Source organism: Aotus nancymaae, unplaced genomic scaffold (genome assembly GCF_030222135.1).
Source record: "Aotus nancymaae isolate 86718 unplaced genomic scaffold, 86718_ANA_hifiasm-v0.15.2.pri h1tg000019l, whole genome shotgun sequence".
NCBI lineage: Eukaryota > Metazoa > Chordata > Mammalia > Primates > Aotidae > Aotus > Aotus nancymaae.
The window spans coordinates 40,113,181-40,135,375 of record NW_026988431.1 but is presented as its reverse complement, the minus strand read 5'-3'; the positions used below and the strand labels follow the sequence as shown (position 1 = coordinate 40,135,375).

At 35.2% G+C, this 22,195-nt stretch overlaps 1 protein-coding gene across 7 annotated transcripts in view; it reads left to right on the top strand.

The window, feature by feature from the left end:
* The window catches only part of PLSCR4 (phospholipid scramblase 4), a 111,477-nt gene extending 89,786 nt beyond the window's left edge, over positions 1–21,691 (top strand). For 4 of the 7 annotated variants that reach the window (XM_064378786.1, XM_012437125.3, XM_012437128.3 and 1 more), the window contains 5 exons: positions 359–585; positions 3,348–3,509; positions 4,733–4,891; positions 5,556–9,437; positions 14,594–21,691. In XM_064378786.1, the coding sequence (XP_064234856.1) occupies positions 359–585; positions 3,348–3,509; positions 4,733–4,891; positions 5,556–5,600 (593 nt within the window). In that variant the 3' untranslated portion in view covers positions 5,601–9,437; positions 14,594–21,691. The remainder of the gene's footprint in view (positions 1–358; positions 586–3,347; positions 3,510–4,732; positions 4,892–5,555; positions 9,438–14,593) is intronic. The other 3 variants (XM_064378785.1, XM_064378784.1, XM_012437126.3) reach the window with 3 other exon arrangements.
* Positions 21,692–22,195: the final 504 nt, after the last annotated feature.

The following is a 22,195-nucleotide window of genomic DNA, read 5'->3' as shown; positions in this document are numbered from 1 at the left end:
CTGATTAATTAATGGTCAAATGTATAATTTCTTTTTAATTGTTTTATAATTTAAGTTTTCTGAATTCAGATACTCCAGAAATTGAAACAACAGGATTGTTTCATCTTTACTTTTATGTAGAAAATTTTTTTAATGTTTACACTGAACTTCTTAAAAGAAATGTTTTAAATTTTCACAGTTGCTTAAATACTTTTAGATACTATGATTTTTGGGGTACTCTAATCAATTCTACATATTTCACCTGAAACTTTAAGAAAGCTATTTTGCTTTAAGCCCTTAAGAAATCCTAAACAAGGACTTTCTGAGGCCCGTTTTAAATATTTCTAATTTAAGATGACTTTCTCATTTTATTTTTTAGTGATGACACGTTTTGAAACTAATAATAGATATGATATTAAAAACAACTCAGACCAGATGGTTTACATTGTAACTGAAGACACAGATGACTTTACCAGAAATGCCTATCGGACACTAAGGCCCTTCGTCCTCCGGGTCACTGATTGTATGGGCCGAGAAATCATGACAATGCAGAGACCCTTCAGATGTACCTGCTGTTGCTTCTGTTGCCCGTCTGCCAGACAAGAGGTCAGAGAATGGAAATCTCATCCACAGTTTGCTTCAATCCTACTCTTCACGGCACAGTGTGGTCCTTCTAGAACTACACAGGAGGGATTTTCCCTGGCCCGGCCAGCCAGAATGGAAGAAGATAGTGGGGAGGGAGGAAACCATAATGTCTCACCTAAGGAAAATCATAGAGGATCTTGTCTTTTTGGTTACTGCTTTTTAGTGCTTAAATAAGTGAATCAGGCACAATTGGGGTTGGGTAGTCAATAATTATGGTTCCATCAGTTGCATCTGCTTAATTAGAAATTTATCTACCGCATTTATCTAACTCTACCAACATATCATCAGCTAAACTAATGCTAAATATAAACACATACTTTTAGAATTGGAAGAGACTTAATACCTTTAGGGTACCCATCGTAACCCATACATTGTTACAGATAAAGAGTGGCTCAAAATGACTAGGGACAGGGCTGGAACTAGAATGCAGATGTGCTGAGTTACAATGTGGTTACTCATTATCTGTGCACTTCTAAGAAAGTTATCTGCTGTAGGGAAAAGAAAAGTGGTTTTAGAGAGAAACCAACCAGAGTCTGAATTCTATATATGCCACCTACTTAAATCTGTACAATTTAATTAACCTGTTTGAGCCTTAGTCTTCTTTTACATAAACTGGGTAGTACAATACATCATCGGATTACTGGAATACTTAAATGATCTTTTAAATAATATCCTTACTAAATATTAATTTTTACAACACTCTCTGGGCCTTATTTACCTATAAAATGGAAATATTAATAGTCCCTATCGGATAGGATGATCATTTTAAGGATTAAGTCAATTCCTCGCCTATTTCCTAGCAAATAGTATAGTACTCAATGAATATTTTCTGTTGTTCCCAGATATCTTACTTCTTTGTTATTATTGTCTTTGTGATAACACAAATTCACTTCAGCTTTATATCTGAAGTGAATATCTACTTATTATCCTTGATCCTTCTGGATGTAGTAGGCATTTATCTTCACATTTGTGAATTAGTTTTTTTAAATCAAAACCTAAAAATACAGCCTTCTGAAATTATAGGAAGCCAAAATAAAGTAAACCAAATCAAAATTACAGCTGGACAGGGTGGTTTACACCCGTAATTCCAACACTTTGAGAGGCTGAGGTGGGAGGATCACTTGAGGCTAGGAGGTTGGGCAACATAGCATCTCTACAAAAAAAGAAATTAAAAAAAAATTAGCCAGTCCTGGTGATGTGTGTCTGTGGTCCCAGCTACTTGGGTGACTAAGGTGGGAGGATCATTTAAACCTAAGGATGTTGCTGCTGCAGTGATCTATGATTGCACCGCTGCACTCCAGCCTGGGTGACAGAGCAAGACCCTTACTCCTAAAAAAAATTGCAAACCTAGTCCAATTTATGACACTTTTGTCTCATAACTTTAGTCAGGTTTTTTTCTTCAGATTTCTCCAGTTTTAATTGTATTAATTTGTGTGTGTGTGTGTGTACACATTCAGTTTATGCAGTTTTATACTTTGTATAGATTCATATTTCCATCAGCACAATACAAATACCAAACAGTTCCATCATCACAAAAATCCTCCTTTATTATCACATCTGACTTCCTCCCTCCTCTTTATCCCTAACCCCCAGTAACCACTAATCTGTTCTCTATTTTTATAATCTTGTCATTTCAAGAATGTTATTTAAACAGAATCATATATTATGTAACTTTTCAGGATTGGTCTTTTTCACCCACAGTAATTACCTGGAGATTCATACAAGTTTTTACATATATCACTAGTTCATTTTTTTTATGGCTCACTAGTATACTATGGTATGAATTTTTTAAGGAATTTATTTTTATACATTTTGATTTTTATCTCATGGGTTTAAACTTATATGAGATAGTTCTATAATACTCTCAAATTTATATATTTTTATATAGGTGTGAATTTATGCATATGAACAATAGTACCTTAATTTAACAATTTATGAAGCTGTGTAGTCCTGTTCCATGTCCTGGGTAATCCTTTACCCAAATTCTTATGAAAGTACATGTAACATCAGAGAAATAGTCAATAGAACTTTCACTTTGGGCTCTTACCAAATAATTTAATCTTTATGACTCATTATTATTAAATAGGAAGATCTTAATTCTTCACAAAATAATATTGTTGAAGATAAATAGCTAAAAACAGAATAGTGGACAATATTTTAAAACTTTAAAAAAATGGCTTTATAAACCCGTACACACATTTTGTTTTTTTCACAATATACAGTTTTCAAAATACCTCTTTTCTCTTTTGTTTTCTGTTATACTTGTTATGGCAGAGATTTGATTTTACCCAACTTCAAATCTAAAAAGTCAGCTTGTTACTGTTTCATAGATTGAATCAGAAGAAATGAGACTCCTAGGAAGGAGACAGAGGACCTTTTACAGCACAGCAGGCAGCATAAGTGTGTAGGTTCCCCTCATCTCCAAGTTCTGAGGTTGACTTGGAGAAGCCCAGGCAAGGTTGTTTATGCAGCTTACGAACACTAAGCTTGGACAACTGGCCATTATATAACAAGCCATAATGAAGCCTGCTGTTTGTCTCAGAGGGAAACATGATCTCATCCCTTAAAGCTTCTCACTGAAATATAATGGCCTGGGTAAAATGGAAGGCTGTCACTCCCAACATAATTTCCCTGCTCTTTGAATGAGTAAGGACACATCTAGGTTATGTATGTGTGTATGTCTCCATGCAGCATCCTAACTTGTGTCACTGTTCTGTTTGCAGCTGGAGGTGCAGTGTCCTCCTGGCGTCACCCTTGGCTTTGTTGCAGAACACTGGAACCTGTGCAGGGCAGTGTACAGCATCCAAAATGAGAAGAAAGAAAATGTGATGAGAGTGCGTGGGCCATGCTCAACCTATGGCTGTGGTTCAGATTCTGTTTTTGAGGTAAAACTATTTAAAAAGGTTTCTGATATTTTTCCTACTCATACCTAACGGGCCATGGAAAGATCTGGTTGTAGATGATTTTTTTCATGTGAGTGAATAACGTAGTGTAACGAAAGAGTTAATTAACCAGTTGACATCAAAAGATTTTAAAATTATTGTTAGTGGATTGTTTGAGTTTTCCAAAGTGAGAGCTTTTTTATGATTTCATTGCTTGATAAAAATAAAAAGAAATCTTTAAAACATTAAATGTTCTGAGAGTAAATAGCTTGACCTAATTCATTTATTCTATTGTTGGCTATATGTAATTAACCTTTTTTTTTTCCATAGACTTCCAGGCTAGGAATATAGGCTGTAAGTAATGCAAGTGCCCAACATATCACAGAACATATCTAGTACTCCTACGGCTCTGAAAATAGTTATTTGCAGAATACAAGTTTGCCAGCATCCTCAAGAAATAGGATAACACTAATAACATGGATAAAACTTATAATAGTTATAACAGTTTTTCAATGAAAAGAAAAATTATTTTGTTTTGCCTTTATCTCACTAGCTACAAAATGTTTGTTCATTTACCCTGCAAGTCTGACAAAGGAAATTCCTAGAAATATTTCCTAGGCTTCTTAAAGAATATTTTTTGAATGCCTTGCAATTAGGCAAGACTCATCTTCAAAACTTCTTCTTCATATGTTTCCTATGATACTCAAGAAACTTTCCTTAGTTAAAATATCATTATATCATTAAGCATTGCTTATTTATTAAAAGTCCAATGTAGATAAGCCAAATTGCTAGGGCAGTGTGTGTGTGATCATTCCCATTTCCAAGTGACATTAGAAGTTAGTATTTGGCTATTTTCCCTGTGGCAAGTGCCAGGTTTCCCCTTTTGGAAGTGATTCTCTCCCAATTCCCACCCTTTGCTATATTGAGAAGAATTTCATAATCAGTTCAAATCATACCTCCTCTTAAAAGGTCCCTTAATAACTCATTCAAAGATGAAGAAAGAGCAGTAGCCTGAGAATTTTAAGATAAAACCTGCTCAGTTATTAACCAGTTGCAAGGCGCCTAACCCTTTTTTGCCATTGTTTTCTCATTTCAAATTGGATAATTACCATAGTCTTTTTCTGCATTGTATTAATGCTATCTCAGTGTAAACTGATAAGCAGAACACTAAAACATGTGCTTCAGTGCATTTCCATCATCATAAAAGCACATTCTTGTCATTCCAGGTCAAATCCCTTGATGGTGTATCCAACATCGGCAGTATTATCCGGAAGTGGAATGGTTTGTTGTCAGCAATGGCAGATGCTGACCATTTTGACATTCACTTCCCATTAGACCTGGATGTAAAGATGAAAGCCATGATTTTTGGAGCTTGCTTCCTAATTGTAAGCCTTTTATTTTTGAGTTATCCTGAGAGAATTGTTCTTTCTGTGGAGAAGCAGTATAGTGTAGTAAAAGAATAAGCCCTGAAACTAAGCCAGCTCATCTCTGTGCCACTTACTAGTTACATGCTTTATAAAGTGTTTAACACTTGTTAGCCTCAGTTTCCTCATCTGTAAAATGGAGATAAAAATACTTATATTTTTCCAGGTTATGACTATTAGCTATCATGAGTAAAATGACTAAGAGAGTGCTTAGATGACATTAGGTATCCAATGGGTATAATTGTCATCATTGCATGTTGTCATCTCACTACTTAAAAATGCCTAGCCTATGATTTCTTAATGAACTAATTCTAGAGTAGATGTCCTTTCCCTCCTTCCTTTCTGCCTGTCAATGTACTTCTTGGGGTTGTCCAATCCTTCAATTATGAAGTTTTTCCTCTTTTTTAATGATGAAATTCAGTTACTTGGTACTTACAATGGAAAACTAACAATTCCAAATTTGTTACTGCTGCTTTTCACAATAGGTCCTCTTCATAAATATTTCCCTAGATTTATTTATTTTAACTGGAATCAGAGAATTGCTTAATAAATTACAAAGGATAATACTACATGCATTATACCTAATTTTCTATATATCTACATATAATTCTTTTTCCAATTTCAGGACTTCATGTATTTTGAAAGATCACCACCACAACGTTCAAGATAGAGAAACACAGCAAGCCATCAACTATGGTTAATTTTGAAAAATTGAAAAGTTGGGTTGGGCTTACAGTCAACACTCAATTATTTGCAAGTGCATTTCTTTGCTTTGCAGAGTACTTTATTGGGTGTTCACTTTGACAGCTGAGAATGTGCTTGCAAGAACACAATCTGAAAGTGTGTTTCAATTGAGTGTCTCTCTGGTAGAATAGGAGTTCATCCTGAAAAGCTATGACTCATTAACCCAGTAAACATCTATAAACTAAGCTTAAAACACTATAAACATGAGATAAGGGATAATGAATCCCAGAGTTCTCATATTAATAGGCAGTGAAATAATAGGCTTTTTAGAGCAAACGTTGCTGGGATAAAATAACGTTTTAGGATAAAACAACGTTGCTAGGATAGAAATCTCTAACCCTTTCCTACCTTTCCACTCCACCAACATGTGCTCACACTGAAGACAAACTTGTTTCCATGTGAAAAGAATGTTAGTCTTCATCGTTAAAAACAAAAAGGCAGACAGAAATAATTATGTTTTCTTGTACTCAGAAGGTACTACTTGTACATGTGTATCAAAACCTCATTCTGCAAAATTTTTGAAGGTTTCAGTGGGAAATTTGATTTTATTACAAAATAAAAAATGTATTTTTTTTTTAATGTTAAGGTTTATATATTCCATGACTGTTTTCTCATTCACTGGCATGGATGATCAGGAGCTGCCTATATATGAAGGCAGAATCAGATTATCAGGAAAGGAGCTGACCAGGGCCACAGCCAATCAAGAACGCTGAACAACTTAGAGACATTGGTGTCATTACATGAAGCTTGTCTTTAATACATTTATACATAATATATTTGTACAATTAATCCATAACCTCTCTTGGCCACAGATGCCTTATATATAAAATATGTTGCCAAATCTCTAAGATTGCCTAGAACACCTTTGTATCTCATTTGATGTGATACAGAAGAGATCTTTGGTTTTGTTTTCGTTGTTTTTCAAGAAGATCTTTGGTGATCACCATGCTGTTCTAATGGGAAGAATTGGAGTTACGTTTTTAAATTTGGAAATGTGACATTTTATGTAGCACTTAAGGCTTTATAAAATAAAAAGTGAAAGCTACAAATGCCAGCACAGCTAATACTGCATTGCTTCTTTTTATTTACATGATAGATAAATATGTATCTACACAGAGTAATGATAAAATAGAGCAAATATTCTATTTCTCTACGATCTACAGCATGCCAGTAAGTAATATGTAGGACCAATAGTAACTTATCAATTACACATTTTTGTGTTAACTAATGAAAACATAGTGTATAAGTGAATGCACTCTGATTAACTTCCTTCTGTCACACTTTAGTTTTCTACCTGCACATGGACTACATTTTTTCAACACAGTCAGTATGTAGAATGGGGTGTATTCTTCTTCCGCTCCTTATTAAATAAAGAAAGCCTAAGTGTTCTTAGACGGGGTTATTCTGAGATAAGGGCCTTAACCTACAGTTCATTTTTCAATGAAAGAGAGGTGCTTCGTTTTTTAAATTATATTTATCTTTTCAGGGTAAAAGTTGTTTTGCTGAGTTTCTTGTAATGCTCATTTTTACACGCTGCTACTAGCTTTTTTAAAAAAGTTGCTGCTTTCTAAAACATTAATTGCCTTATATTTGAAAGTGCCATTGCAATCGTATATATTTCCTATGACATATGTATTTCCTACAACAGTGTCTGATTTTTAAATAGAAAATCAGACAAAGAATATTCAGAAAGTTTAACCATATAAACTTTTTCTTTTTAACTTGCCTAAATCCCTATATTCCAAGACCTGCTGCATCATAATAAATATGTCTATATATATTTAGCATAAGATGTGATATTTTAAATTTCTTTTTAAAAAATTTATGGTATTTGTGTCTCTTAGAGTTAAAATTTTCTCTGTCTTTATAAAATATTATCGAATGTCATAGTTTTAATACAATTCACATAATTTCTATATTTCTTAATGATATTTTATTGTATAAAACTATCAGGTTGATTAAACAAATTATCTGAAATTTGTGCTTTTATGCTTTTTCATATTGTTTGTGGCTTTTAAATAAATATACAATGGTTAATAGTAAAACACTGTTTTATTTTTTAACTTTGAATCTTCAAATCCTTTTTTCACAGGGATTCTGAAGTAATTTTTATTGATTATTAGGTTTATTCAAGGCCCTTGCTTTCTAATATAAATTTAATACTATTAAAGTCATTTCTGTAGTATTCCTTAGTAGTAACTAGCTTTTTTATATGACCAAGTTATTTGTAAATGCTTATTTCTAATCTTCTTAAAATACATTTAAATTTCAAGAATAATTTCAGTGTCAGCATATCATTAAGAAAAGTTGCTAGAATTTGTAACTGTCAGTGAAGGATGCATTTTAAAATATTTTTTCTAAATGACCAGATTTTCCAGAAATTATACAAAAATCAGGTTACAAGACCTATTTAATAGCCTGATTTTCTAACCAACTAGATACTAAATTAAATGCAGGCATAGAATAATTAGAGTGATTCTAGAGTATGGTATATTGTTCCCGTTGGAGCAACTGGCTACTTTTCAGTCTTTTTTCCCCCAATGTTCAAGGTTGGATTTAATATATATTGAAAGAAGCAAGCTTGGGAAACCCATAAAAATTCTGGATTTAATAAACTAATATCAAATTCAGCTATTTGGCTAGTAATAGCTAATGTTAAAAATGGATCTTTTTCCATAACTTCACAGAATGCACTTCCCATTTTCCTCTAGGCCTCTTAAATTGTAAATCTCAGAGAAAAGCAGAGTGAAATACTCCAAAGTAGCCAAAGTGAGGCAGCTTGATATACTATGTGCTAACACTTAGCATGGTTAATAATAGCACATGGTAGGCATTTACTCAGTGTCTGCTAAATGAATAAAAATATAGTAAGAGGATATATTTTTGAAATATTTACTATAGTAATCATAAAACTTTTTCCATCCTCTCCATTATTTCATTCCATCAGCACTTTACTGAACATTTACTAAATTCAGACTCACTATTTCTTAAGGCAGAGAGCAATACAAAGATAAATACATAATTATTACTCTCAGGGACTCAGAGGCTAGTGGGCCAGAGAGACTTTTAAGCAAACAAAACACACATTTTTGAGGACAACAATGAACACATGCTCAGTGGAATGTTGGCACACTCAAAGGCCATGTCATTAGCACCATCTCAAGTGCTGCATAATATGTTTTTGTCCCATTTAATGAGACAGTTAAGGCAGGCTGGTTGTGTCATATGCCCAGAGAAACCTCTTGTTCCTGTTGGAGGTAAGTAAGATGCACTTTATAGCTATGTCTGCAAGCTGAATACATGGTGGGTGTAACTGAAAATGTTAATTTTGCTATTTCATCAAGCAAAGCTGGGATTGATTGCTTATTATGGTAAACCATGAGTACAGGACAGTGTCTGGTATATCTAAGATGCTCAATCAATATTGGTGAGTAAATGAAAAAAATTCAGATATGTGTATGACACTGTGTTAGGTGTTCAAGAAGATGGAAAGGAACATGTGGTCTGTCAGCAAGGGTGAAGCAAGTCGACAAACAATTGTAACACAAAGCTAAGTATTACATAAAATAAATATAGTGTTTTTGTTTGAAAATGTGTATTACTGGATTCTCACAACTCTATAATGAGGTAAACATCAATCTCATTTTTCAGAGGAAGAGCAAACCTCATCAAGAGGTGATCGTAACAAGAAGATGAAGTGCTATAAGGAGTTTCTTTCCCTGCTATACTTGTAATGAAGGAAAACGAAAGAATTGGATAAAAGGTGAGATACACGAAAGCTCCTAGAAAAGGGAGAGTAGTAGAGGTGGAACCTAGTTAATGCAAGAAATTTGTACAGCTGCCCAATCTCCAACCAGAACTCTGATGAGGCCAGTTGTCCTAATCCTGTGTCCCAGCTGCCCAGAGTAGGTTGGTGGTGAGTGTTCACTAGTGTGTTTAATGAGGGTGGGGAAGGTGCTAGAGCTGGGGTGATGGTAATGCCTTTGCACATAATATCTAAACAAAAAAAGTAAATTGCAAATTATAAAAACATGTATGTATTGTCATTAGCTAGCATAATAGTTGCCCATTAAATTTCTTGCTGTTCTTACTTGTACTGCTTCTCAGCACAGAAGCCAGTTGTGAAATCATCTAATTTGGGGATACTAGATTTACCCAAAGATTTAATTCTAGGACAGATGGATATGCATCTGGGGCACATACGGAGAAAAAAAAAAACCTAATCATGAGATAAGTGGTGTAATGCAACTGCCTATAATAACAATGATAATGATGAAGATGATCAAAACCAGCCAGCTCTATTTAATCCTTCCTATAAGCCAGATACTCTTCCAATCCTAAAGACTTTCTATATATTAACCCATTTAATTATTATAACCCTATGAGATAGATTACTATAACGGTTCCCATTTTACAAAGTAGAAAATGAAGATTTAGGTGTCTTGCGCAAGGCCACTCAGCTAGCTGTATATTCACAAAGCCATTATTTGACTGCTCAAAGCAATGACAAGCAAAAAGAACAAAGCTGGAGGCATTACATTACCTGACTTCAAATTATACTACAAAGCTGTAATAACCAAAACAGCCTAGTACTGGTACAAACATCCAGAGGCTACACTCTACATTTTTATGTCTTGTTTTTCTTTCATCTCTGTGTAATATTTGATTTCTTTTTCTGTTAACCAGAAATATAGGGAAACAGAAATAGAGAAGAAAGGTGGCATGCTACTTCATGTATTTTCAAATTAGGACTATGGCCAGGAAACCTAAGAGACTCCAAGGAAGTCTTGTCTGAGGGTAGCTCTCTCCAGAGAGGCTTGCCTTTGCTCCTACTGGTGCCTCAGTGGTGTTACCAACTGATGACCATTTTTTATATTCCTTCTTCAGTTTGGTGTTTCCCAAGTCATGTATGCATTTCAAATATGAACCCCTAAATGATGTGGACAAATCCTGGTTTATGAATTCTCAGGGAACAAATTTTCCCTACCTGTAGCAGAGGTCAAAATAATCAAGCTTTCTCTTAATTTCTATTTGCCAATTTTTCTATTTCACTTTTTACACTGGAATGTGTCCCTTTGAGACTTTTCACTTTACTGGGGGTTCTCTCTTCAAATACCAAGCCTTGCCTAAGCCCAGGACCTCACTTCCAGCCTCCTGGTGATGGGTAAAATAAAAGCCCCTTGCTAATTAAGATTGGTGACTCCTTTGATTTGAGAAGCCAAGGAAAATGTCAAACTAAGCTTAATAGTCAAAAATTTCCAATTATTTTTTATTTTTGACTTCTGCTAAAATCTTGTACTCTCCCAAAATCTACATTTTGCATCTAAGTGGCTTTTAGTTATATTTCAGTCAGACTTTAGATGTTCTGTGGAAAGAGGATTTTAAGATTATCTAGTTTGCAAGGTTGCTAGCAATGTGAGTGACCTATTTTTTTAAACTACATATAATTTTTACAGTGAAATATTCAGAGAAAAATTCCTTAACATAAATATAACCATATAATTTTGAAATTTGCAACTTACTACTATGTTATACCTAACTTATAACTAAATGTTTGTTTTCTCTTTGAGATGAATTATTAAGTTCCAGATTCTCTTAAAATGTTAAATATTTCTAGTAGTGTTGCTAAATAAAATACATTCATTTAAAATTGTGTCAGCTCTTCTGTGATCAGGCTTAGGCAAATTTATTTTGGGAAATTATAGGAGCAATCTCTATAAACAGTTTTGAAAACATGGTGCTCAAATTGTCTTAGCTAACAATCACTAAACATAATTTACGTGAGTTTTAACTTTTTTCATTGTAACAGATAAAAGCAAACATAGTTAAAGAGCAGACCATTTTAAAAGCTCTTGATTTTACAAAAATAGACAAGTGGAGAGTGTCAGAGACCAGCAAGTAGAGTGACAAAATATTTATCTAGCTTTGCTGCCTTTCTCCACTCCACGCGTCAGAAAGCTGAATGAAACAAGCTGCAATAGGGGGCAGCACTAGCTCATGGATTTTTTTTGTTAAACTATGCTCATTTTTTTAATCCAAGAATTTGTCAGTACTAATCTATAAATTTTAATGAATAGAATCAGTGTATTTTAAAATCAGAAGAAGTATTAAGGACCATCTACTCTACATTCTAATATATAAGGGAAAGATGTGGGAGAGACCCAGGTTATATGTCCAAAATTACATTGAGAATTAATTAGTAATCAAACCGGAACTAAAAATACAGATTGTCATTTTTATCCCAGTTTCTGTGCCACCACAGCAAAAATTTAGCGTAGATTTAAAACATTTTAAAGTAACATATTTTGTAACATTGAGATTTTAAGCATGAAAAAATTAAAACCCAGTTTCAAATTATTCTAATGTTCAAAATCTTTTTTAAGCACACTGGTGTCTACCCCAATAAACCATATTAATTGCAGAGGTTTTCTAACTATAAAGGAGAAACAAAATACTATGTTATCAAAAAAACAAAGACATTTAAAATGTGTATGTCCTGAGAAACAGACTTTTTTTTTATTCCTCCATTGATACACTGATATACCTTTCTCTTCTTCTGTAGTCACCATGCACATCTGAGTTCAATTTCTTTATTAAAATATGTATTTTTGCATTTGTTGTTAAAAACTATTAATTGATAGACTTTCCTGCTTTGCAGAGATGTAATTATTAGTTAACAAGAGAATGTCAGATGGGTGCAGACAGAATCAAGCCATTATTTCTGTAGGAAAAGGAAAATATGGCTGATGGGCATGGAATAGAGTCTGCCCAGATGTGACCCAACCTGCCTACTGACCTGACAGGTGACAAAGAATAGACAATATGGCTGGGGATGTGGGGATATTTTTTTCAAAAGTCTGGCAAATCAGATGACAGCTACGAACATTTTTCCTGGCCATGCTAAGGGTCTATTTTATCCCTTTGAATTACTTAGATATTATTATTTTTTCTAATAGTTATAACATTTCTATTTTTTTATTTGTTGTGTTTGTGTATCTCTCTTAATTCTACATGGCTTTATGTATTCTATATGACTTCATGTATTTCTGTTTACAAAGTGTCCATGACATTTGTTTGAGATACGACCAGAGGGCCTGCCTGGACATAGAAATCAGGGAGATATTATATTGTTTACTTCACTGATAGCTGTGTAACTTTCAGAAGGAAACTATGTATATGTTGCTGATGTTTTGAGAGATTACTTTGTCAGTGAAATCTATTGAAAAATAGCAAAGGAAAGCAGAAATCATTTTTATCCTGATAAGGCTGTTTTAAAGATATGCCATATATTCTGGCATCAATAGGTTTGTAGAATGATATATAATCAGTTACCCTCCTTGTCTCAGGCAGAGGTGGAAAAACAGTTCCTGGTAGAGGCTTGTGTCTCTAATACTACCCCATGGAGGAGGAAGGACTGTGTGTGCCCTTCAGACAGCCTGCCTCCCCGAAGAGAGACAAAAAGAAGGGGTTGAACTACTCATGCTCAGTTTTTTTCTTACAGAGGGCAGAGAATGGTCAGGAGCATTCTGTAATGCCATTATCTCACATGGAAATGTCAGGAGTGGGGAATGATTGCAGAAGGGATATGCTTGTCTGTTGAAATCTTCTCTAATATTATAGCTTCTGGTTTCATTGATTCACATTGAAGCCTGGAATAAAACTATTTCGTTTCACCTCGGTGTGGAAACATGGCAAAGTTCTGGCCCATTAAAAGTGAAGTGTGGCAACTTCTTTAAAAGATAAATGGTATATATCTTTTGCTGCCATTTATTCTTTCCTGCTTCTTGTGGACTCCAGTGTCAATGTGAAGTCTGGCAGCAGAACACCTTTGTTGGACCATGAGCTGATCTTGGGAATGTACACTATGAATAATAGAACAATAAGATAGAAGAAACTTGGGTTGCTGAGATTTCTTAGATAAAACGATACCACCACAGAGCTGCCATATGATTCCTAGACTGTTTATACTTAAGAAATAAAATGTTCAAATAAAATATTTTTGGGGAGGTCTCTTATCTGCATCTAAACCCAATAATAAAATACTTATCTCCCAACATATAAGCTTTTAAAATATGTAAGCCCTAACCCAGATGTTAATTTAAAAAAATATGTCTAAGAGTAGATAAATTTAACCTAATTGATTGCTACAGTTTTTCTATGTAGGACACATTCTTTTCAGAGTATAAGCATATAATTCTCCATATTTTGGTAAATGATTAAAAATTTTCTAATAAGTTAAAAATAGATCAAGGTTTTAATAGATACCTCAAGAAAGTAGATTTTGGGAATTAATATTTATTTTAGATTTTTCTGCACCGCTTGAATATATAAGAAAAATATTAATTTCATAATTTAAAATTTAAGATAAACTTTTTGAGATTTATTCAGAAATGACATTCCTATAGCTGGAAATGCCATGGGATGCCATTTTTAGGCTATAATTTAGGGCTCTATAGTGAAGAAATATTAACATTTACTGAAAACTTTTTTTTTTTTTTTTGAGACAGTCTCTGTTGCCAGGCACCAGATTAGAGTGCAGTGGCGTGATCTCGGCTCACTGCAACCTCCGCCTCCCGGGTTCAAGCAATTCCCCTGCCTCAGCCTCCCAAGTAGCTGGGGCTACAGGCGCGCACCACCATGCCCAGCTAATTTTTGTATTTTAGTAGAGACGTGGTTTCACCATCTTTACCAGCATGGTCTTGATCTCTTGACCTTGTGATCCACCCGCCTCGGCCTCCCAAAGTGCTGGGATTACAGGCGTGAAATCCCAGCTAGATATGCTGGGATTACTGCACCCGGCCTGAAAACATTTTAGTAATAGCAATACAAGGGTCTTGCCTGTAGACATTGATTTAATTGTTATTGAGGTAATCTAGGCATAATATACTTAAAAATTCCCTGTATGTTTGTTATGTATAGGGCAAGTTAAGAAGTACTGGACATCAGTCACCAGCTCCTCACTGTTATACATGAGTCACATGGAATACTTTGAAAAATCCCAGTCTGGCAGAATTTCAGAGCCACTGTACTGGCATCTGGAGTTCTCCAGGTGATTCTAATGTCGAGACAAGTATGGGAACAGCTGTTGCTGCCTGAAAGCCTCCAGGAAACTTTCCCTCAATTTGCATGTGAGCCAATAACTGTCTTGCTTTTATCTGTGTTTTTAGCCAAGTTGCTAGATGAAATACAGGTCCTATTAAATGTGAATTTCAGACATCAATTTTTAGTAAAAGAATGTCACATGCAATATTTGAGACACAAAAAGTCTATTCATTGCTTATCTCCATGTCCTTGAATGCAATCAGATTTAATTGCAGGGAGCACTTCTTGTGTTTCCCAGTATTTTTATTTGTCGAATCTGGCAACCCTACAAACAAAACACAGCAGTACTCTGATAATCACTAAAGAGCAATGTAGATTTTCTCTGTATATAAAGGATTGTTAAGGAGACTGAACACTGAGGAGAAAACAAAGACGAATCACCTTGCTAATGCGCAGTAATACCTCCTAGAAGTCTTCATTCATCTCCCTTCCTGAATAGTCCTAAGCTTTACAACAACTGGCTTAGTTTCTTGCTGTATTCCCTCACTCATAACTCAATAAGTAAGCAACTCCCAAGTCCACTCCTAGTACTTCCATCCCCACCCTTACACCTTCCTCCTTTTAAACAATTCAACCTATTAGAGTTTTTACTAATTTTTTTTTCCTGAACCACACAAAAATGTTGTAAATCAAGAAAATGCTCATATAGGCTAGCTGATGCGTGCGCAGAACTATCAGGACCCCTTTCCATGTATCATCCCACTTTTATTGATGTGGAAATGTAAGCTTTAGAGGATAGGGAAATTGCAGTAAATTTATGTCCTGAATGCTGTTTTCAGTGTTATTTTTAAATATAAACCACAGAATCTCTTTCCATAATGGTCTAGAGAGATAAAGGACTATTATCTCTGCCAACTTTTACACTTCATTTTCTGGAATTTTCCATCAACCACACAAATTGTGACAATATATAACAAATATAAAATAAGAGCACAACAAACACTTAAACTGTAAGTGTCTAGTACTCATTTGGGGATAGGAAAGCATGTCTGGTAAGTTTTGGATGTATTCTATAGAAACATTGTGATGTATTAGTTAGAGTGTACTAAATTTTGTGGGGCCCAGACATTGGCTTAAGTCCAGCAACCAGCCTTACTAAGTGACCTTAGGCCAGACACAAAGCTCTGTGCTCCTTCACTTCTGCATCTGTAAAATTAAAGCCATAGTGCCTAAATTGTTTTGATAAGTGTGATTGTGAGAACTAAAATGAGATCGTATATGTGGATGAGGCTGGCCCTTGCAAACATTACCATTTTTACTAGGTAAAACAAAGAAGGAAGTGTAAGAACTGGTCTAGTTTTGCTCTATACAAGGTAACTTAGGCTCTTGGATAGTCTTTTATATGCTATCAAGGCAAATGGACCCAGAAATATCCTCAAGGGATGAAGGAAATGTTGGTTAGCAGGCCACATGTAAGCAATGATTTTTTTTTTAAGTAAAAAGAAAAGATGAAAATGCCAAGCCACAAGATTAGCCCTCTTAGAGGTTCCTGGCATCCTAACTGGGGATCATGGATATGTTAAATAATCATGTTCCCTTCCTTTGATTAGATGGAAGCATTAAGTCATCTGAAACTAAAACTGAGTCACAGACAAACTTACGGGAAGATACCCAAAGTCTGAGTGGTAAAGTAAATGAAATGGGAAAAAATGTGCATGAATACTATGTTTCCATGTCTATGTTAGCAGGAGTTCCCCTAGTGAACCATGACCCATTTCTAATTTTAGAGTTCGGGTGACTGCCTTACCTTGGGCCCCTTTAAGTTTGAATGTGATCATTTGGACAAACTGTAGATTCTATTTGCCATTAAAGTTTTTGTGAAGAATTTTTTTAAAAAAAGCAAACATCATATTTAACCCTCCCGGAAAGAAAAGAAAAGCAATGTGAGTAGCCAAGTTTTCCAGCTACAGATAACTCATTTGTTCAGTTTTTAGATACACCAAATTGTTTGCAAACCCAGCTTCCCGTGTGTGTGTATGTGTGTGTGTGTGTGTGTGTGTGTGTGTGTTTAACAAAATATTTATTCTTTGTCAGGACTTAGTTGTGGTGAGAGCCTGGTGAGCATAATCTCTTAAGGTATCTAATGTTAACACAGTTTTGGAAATCATCTTTTAAAAATGACTCCCTATTCCGCAAACTATGAAACTGAATTTGTCTCATAAACTCTATGCTTCAGTTGAAACACTCACCATATTCTCTCATTTATGTTAAATCCATCTTTACCAAATTAAGTTACTCTTTTCTGAAAACCACCAGTGGCTTTTCATTTACTCACAAAGCTTTGTTTCCCAGAAGGGTCTTAGATCATTCTTCTTATGTCTTAAGGTAGCTTATTCCTTTTCTTCATGTCACCACCTCAGAAAAACATACCCAGACCCATCCAGTCCCTCACATCATGCTCTCTTAGCACTTAATACCATCAGAAATATAATTTGTTGTACTTTTAGTTCTTTAAGGAATTTCACACTGTTTTCCATAGTGGCTGTACTAGTTTACATTTCCACCAGCAATGAAGTGTTTCCTGTTCACCGCATCCACACCGATACCTACTTAAAATTTTTTTTTTCTTATTAGGGCCATTCTTGTAGGAGTAAGGTGGTATCACATTGTGGTTTTGATTGGCATTTCCCTGATCATTAGTGATTTTTTCATGTTTATTGGCCATTTGTACATCTTCTTTTGAGAATTGTCTATTCATGTCCTTAGCCCACTTTTTGATGGGACTGTTTTTTTTTTCTTACTAATTTGTTTGATCCAGCAATCCCACTACTGAGTACCCAGAGGAAAATAAGTCATTATTCAAAAAAGATACTTGCACACACCCGTTTATAGTAGCACAATTCACAACTGCAAAATTGTGGAACCAACCCAAACACCCATAAATCAACGAGTGGATAAAGAAACTGTGGTATATATACATGATGGAATACTATATACCATAAAAAGGAATGAATTAACAGCATCTGCAGTGACCTGGATGAGATTGGAAACTAGTATTCTAAGTGATGTAACTCAGGAATGGAAAGCCAAATATCATATATTTTCACTGATCCGTGGGAGCTAAGCTATAAGGACGTAAAGGCATAAGAATGATACAATGGACTTTGGGGACTTGGGGGAAAAGTGGGAGGGGGGCAGGGGATAACAGGCTACAAATATGGTGCAGCATATATTGTTCGGGTGATGGGTGCACCAAAATCTCACAAATTACCACTAAGAACTTATGTCACCAAATACCACCTGTACCTCAATAACTTATATATATAAAAAAATATATAATTTGTTTTCTTGTTTATAAGTTCTGAAAAGCTGGAGATATTGTATGTTATGTTTACCTTATATCCTCACTGCCTATAACAGTAAATAACAAGAAGTAGGGACTAAATAAATATTGAATAAATGCCATTGAGTATAAGCAAAATAATATGATGGTCTCTATAAAGATAACTTCAAATTATATGTTTAAAAGAGGGTGGATATAGGGCCTGTTGGGGTGTGGGGGGCTAGGGGAGGGATAGCATTAGGAGAAATGCCTAATGTAGTTGACGGGTTGATGGATGCAGCAAACCACCATGGCACGTGTATACCTATGTAACAAACCTGCACATTCTGCACATGTATCCCAGAACTTAAGGTATAATAATAATTTAAAAAAGAAGAAAAAAAGAGCATGGATAAGAATAGCATCATTAGAATTAGAATTATTGTGTTCCCAGTCATGATAGCTACTTTAAAGCAGACACTAGTTATTTGAAAATATCCATTGGCCATTAAAAAAAAAAAAAAAGACATTTTTGTTTAAAAATGCAACATGTTCTATATTCAGCTTGACTCCCTCTTCTTATGCTCTTCTAAGTCTTTCAGCAACAGACATTTAACTCCTGGCTAAAGTTTTGTCCTCTTATAAAAATCTGGGAATAATTTTTCTCCTCACCAAATTGTTCTGTAGTTCCTGCTTTCAGAAGCTGAATTGAGGGATGAAGTAAGTGTCTCTGAAGTCAGCACAGCAAGCTTGGGAGCTGTTAATTGGCCTCTTTTCTAGCTCATAAAAAGTGGTTGCTGGTAAATGAAGGTACCAGTTGAGGGAATGGGAGTCAATTATATTGTTTTTAGGCATTTGTTACAAGGAGAAAACCAGGTAAGACCTTAGGTGGCCAAATATGTAACCTGGAGCCTTCTCAATATTTCTGGAAGGGATGAGCAATGATTGCAGTAGCAGTTCTGTTTTTGTGTGTTGTAATCTTTGCTGCTGCTGTTGCTGCTGCACCAGGAATGGTGCATGGTGCATGGCAGAGTCTGCTTTATAGTGCAGAAGAAACTTTGTTATTTAATATATTAGAGGCTTTGGCCCTTAGGTTTATGGACAGGAGTAATTAATGACTTTGTTCCTTTCTTTATTGGAAAGTCCTTTTCATATTGGCAAATACTTAAAAAACAATAGCAACAAAGACTTAGTGGCAAGTTGTTGGCAATGGACAGAGAAACTTAGGCACACAGGAACTCTGTCAGGACTAACTTAGCTGATTTAGCAGAAGTGAACAGAACTGAAATGTAAATCTCTTCAGAGTGGGATGCTAATGAGAAGTAAGCCAGTGCTTGAGTTGAAAGATAGGACATAAAATTTATTACATGGTATGATTGCAATGTTGCATCACATGCATGTTCCTTGTTTATATACACATACATGCAGCATAAATCATAAATATACATATATGCAGACACAACACTAGAAGAAACACATCAGAATGTAAAAACTGGTTGCTTCTGGGGAGTTGGATTATGAGTGATTTTGTTTTCTTTATTCTCTACTCTCCAATTTCCTTGCCAAGCTTCCACATTCAGTCTCTTCACATCCAGCTCTACTACCCAAGAAACTGATGCTTTTCCAGCCCAAGCCAGCCAAGTCATGAAACATCCAAGTTAACCGCTTACTCCCTGGACTCGGAAACCTTTTGTTGGTTCAGTTTGTTCTCCAGCCCTGGGTCCATGCTCAGAGGATTAAATTGTTCTTTACATTGAACTCCAATTAATCGTTTTCTTGTCTGGAACCCAGGCAGTTTTAAACCATGGCCAAAAATTATTTGACACTACTAGTGAGACATGGGGTCTTTGTTCCCTCCCCTTGAGTATAGCTAGTCTTGTGATTGTGACTGTTTCAAGCAGGTGAGTGTGATGGAAACGACACTGTGGCTTATGAAGCTAAGGCATGAATGGCAGTGCAGTTTCAAGCTTGTTTCTGGAACACTCACTGTTGGAGCTCTAAGCCACCATGTAAAGCCTGAACACCTTGAAGCTGTCTGCTGTGATTTAGCTCAGGCTCCCTGGAGAGACTATGCATAGGCACTGAGCCCCACAGTGAGTGAATGAGCCTTCAGATGATTCCAGCTCTTTCAGTTTTCTCTCAGCCTTTGAATCTTCCTGGCTGATGCCACAGACAAGGAGAAGCAGGGGGAAGCTGTTTTTACTGTGCATTTTCTGAATTCCTGAGGCCAGAATCTGTAAGCTTAATAAAATGGTGGTTGTAAGTGGCACTGCCAGATTTTGGGGTGATTTGTTACACAGCAATAGTAACCAAAACAGGAAATTTGAATCCAACTTGAGCCAGACTTCTTAAAAATGACTGAAGTCAGCTATTTTTTTCTATGGCCCTGGAGCTAAATGCAACTATTCTCTCAGGCTAACATCATGCTCTTCCCAAATGTTCCATTGACTCAAGCAGCCTGAAGGAGAAAATGCTTCCTATCACAGATATGCTCAAGGAGGCCCTATACATAGTTAGAGATTTCTCTTGGTAAGTCATATCCTTCCCTTAATAAGTCATATCCTTATATGTGAAACTTCTGGATCCTGGGATTAAAGAACTCAATTTGCTTTGCTTTCCACTTTCTAGAAATTTTCTCACTTCTTAAAAAGCATGAATGAGCTTGTCTCCTGGTCCAATTTGGATTTAGCTCAAGACTAACCTGAATGTTTTCTTCATCAGGACCTAAGGACACATATACCCTGAATGTGAGATGCCAGAAGAGAGGACAAAGTAAAGGTAGAGAACATGAATATAAATTGAAAGCACAGGAGAAAAATCAGAACTAAAAGGAAATGTTAAAAAATATATATATCATTCTTGTTCATTTATTGTGTGCCATTATGTTACATGTATGATGTCATCTCGACATAACAACAGTTCTAATGATGTAGGTAGTTTATTATACCCATGATAAATGGAGGCCTGTATCTTTCTTAAAGTGGGCAGAGCTTATAGTTGTACATATTAGTCTCACACCAGATCCTGCTCTCTTAATCTTTAGGCCCTACAGTCTAGAAATAATCAAAATTAATTTTATACTAATATTAAAGTGTTATTTGCCTTTTTTCACTCTCATTATCTCATGAGTATGTGGGGGAATTTTCCAATGTATATTTGGAAGCTATATATAACTGAGTCAATATATTGGAAACTTTCAATGCACAAAGTTACAAAATCATGTGAAAGATCCATTCGAAGTGCAATATACATAAATGGATTTTAATGCAACAGAGTGCCAAATACAGATTTCACATCACAAGCAACCCTTCTAAAATTGTCACTTTTCAAATTTTGGTATGTCATCAGAGAAGACTATCCACAATGATCTGAAAAGGCTGTGAAGATAATCCTGTCTAGTTTTTTTTGTTGTTGTTGTTACATATTTGTATGAGGCTAGATTTCTTCCTATACTTCAAAAACCCCACGAGGAATTAAACACAGAAGATATGAGTATAGCGGTGTCCTGTTAACCCAGATATTAAAGAAATTTGCCATTCTTTTTACTAAATGTTTTGTTATAAAAATATAGTTATTTTGGATATGTTATTGATGTTACCATGTTAGCACTGTTATTTTAAAATGAATAAATATTATTTAAATATCTGTTTTAAGTTTGAATACAGTAAATATCAATGACTATAACCCTCACAAACAAAAGATCTTTTGGGACCTTTAATAATTTTTAGGGATGGGAAGTATTTCTGAGACCAAAATGTTTGAGAATCTCTGGTCTAGAAATTTGGTAGATGAATAGGTAGAGCCAAGGAAATGGGCTTTTTGCTTTCATTATAATAGAGTCTGCATTGTATTTAAGCGCTTTTAAGTGTAAAGAGAGAGAGAGATGAGTGTGTAGGAGAGAGGGCCATGGATAAGGTGCAGTGTGCGAGAAGGTTACAAGTGAGTGGATTCAGAGCAAAATTGGAGAGACTTTCCTGGGAGAGTCAGCGATGACAATAAATGCAAGTCCATCTGTGGCTGGAGCAATGGAAGTAGGAAGGTGAGTTAGTTAAAACCTGTTTAATAATGGCTTCTGCTTTTTCTATTAAGTAAAAGATGAGAATTATTTTAAGATTGAGACTGGGTCGGATATTGAGGAAAGAGGTAAATAGTTATAA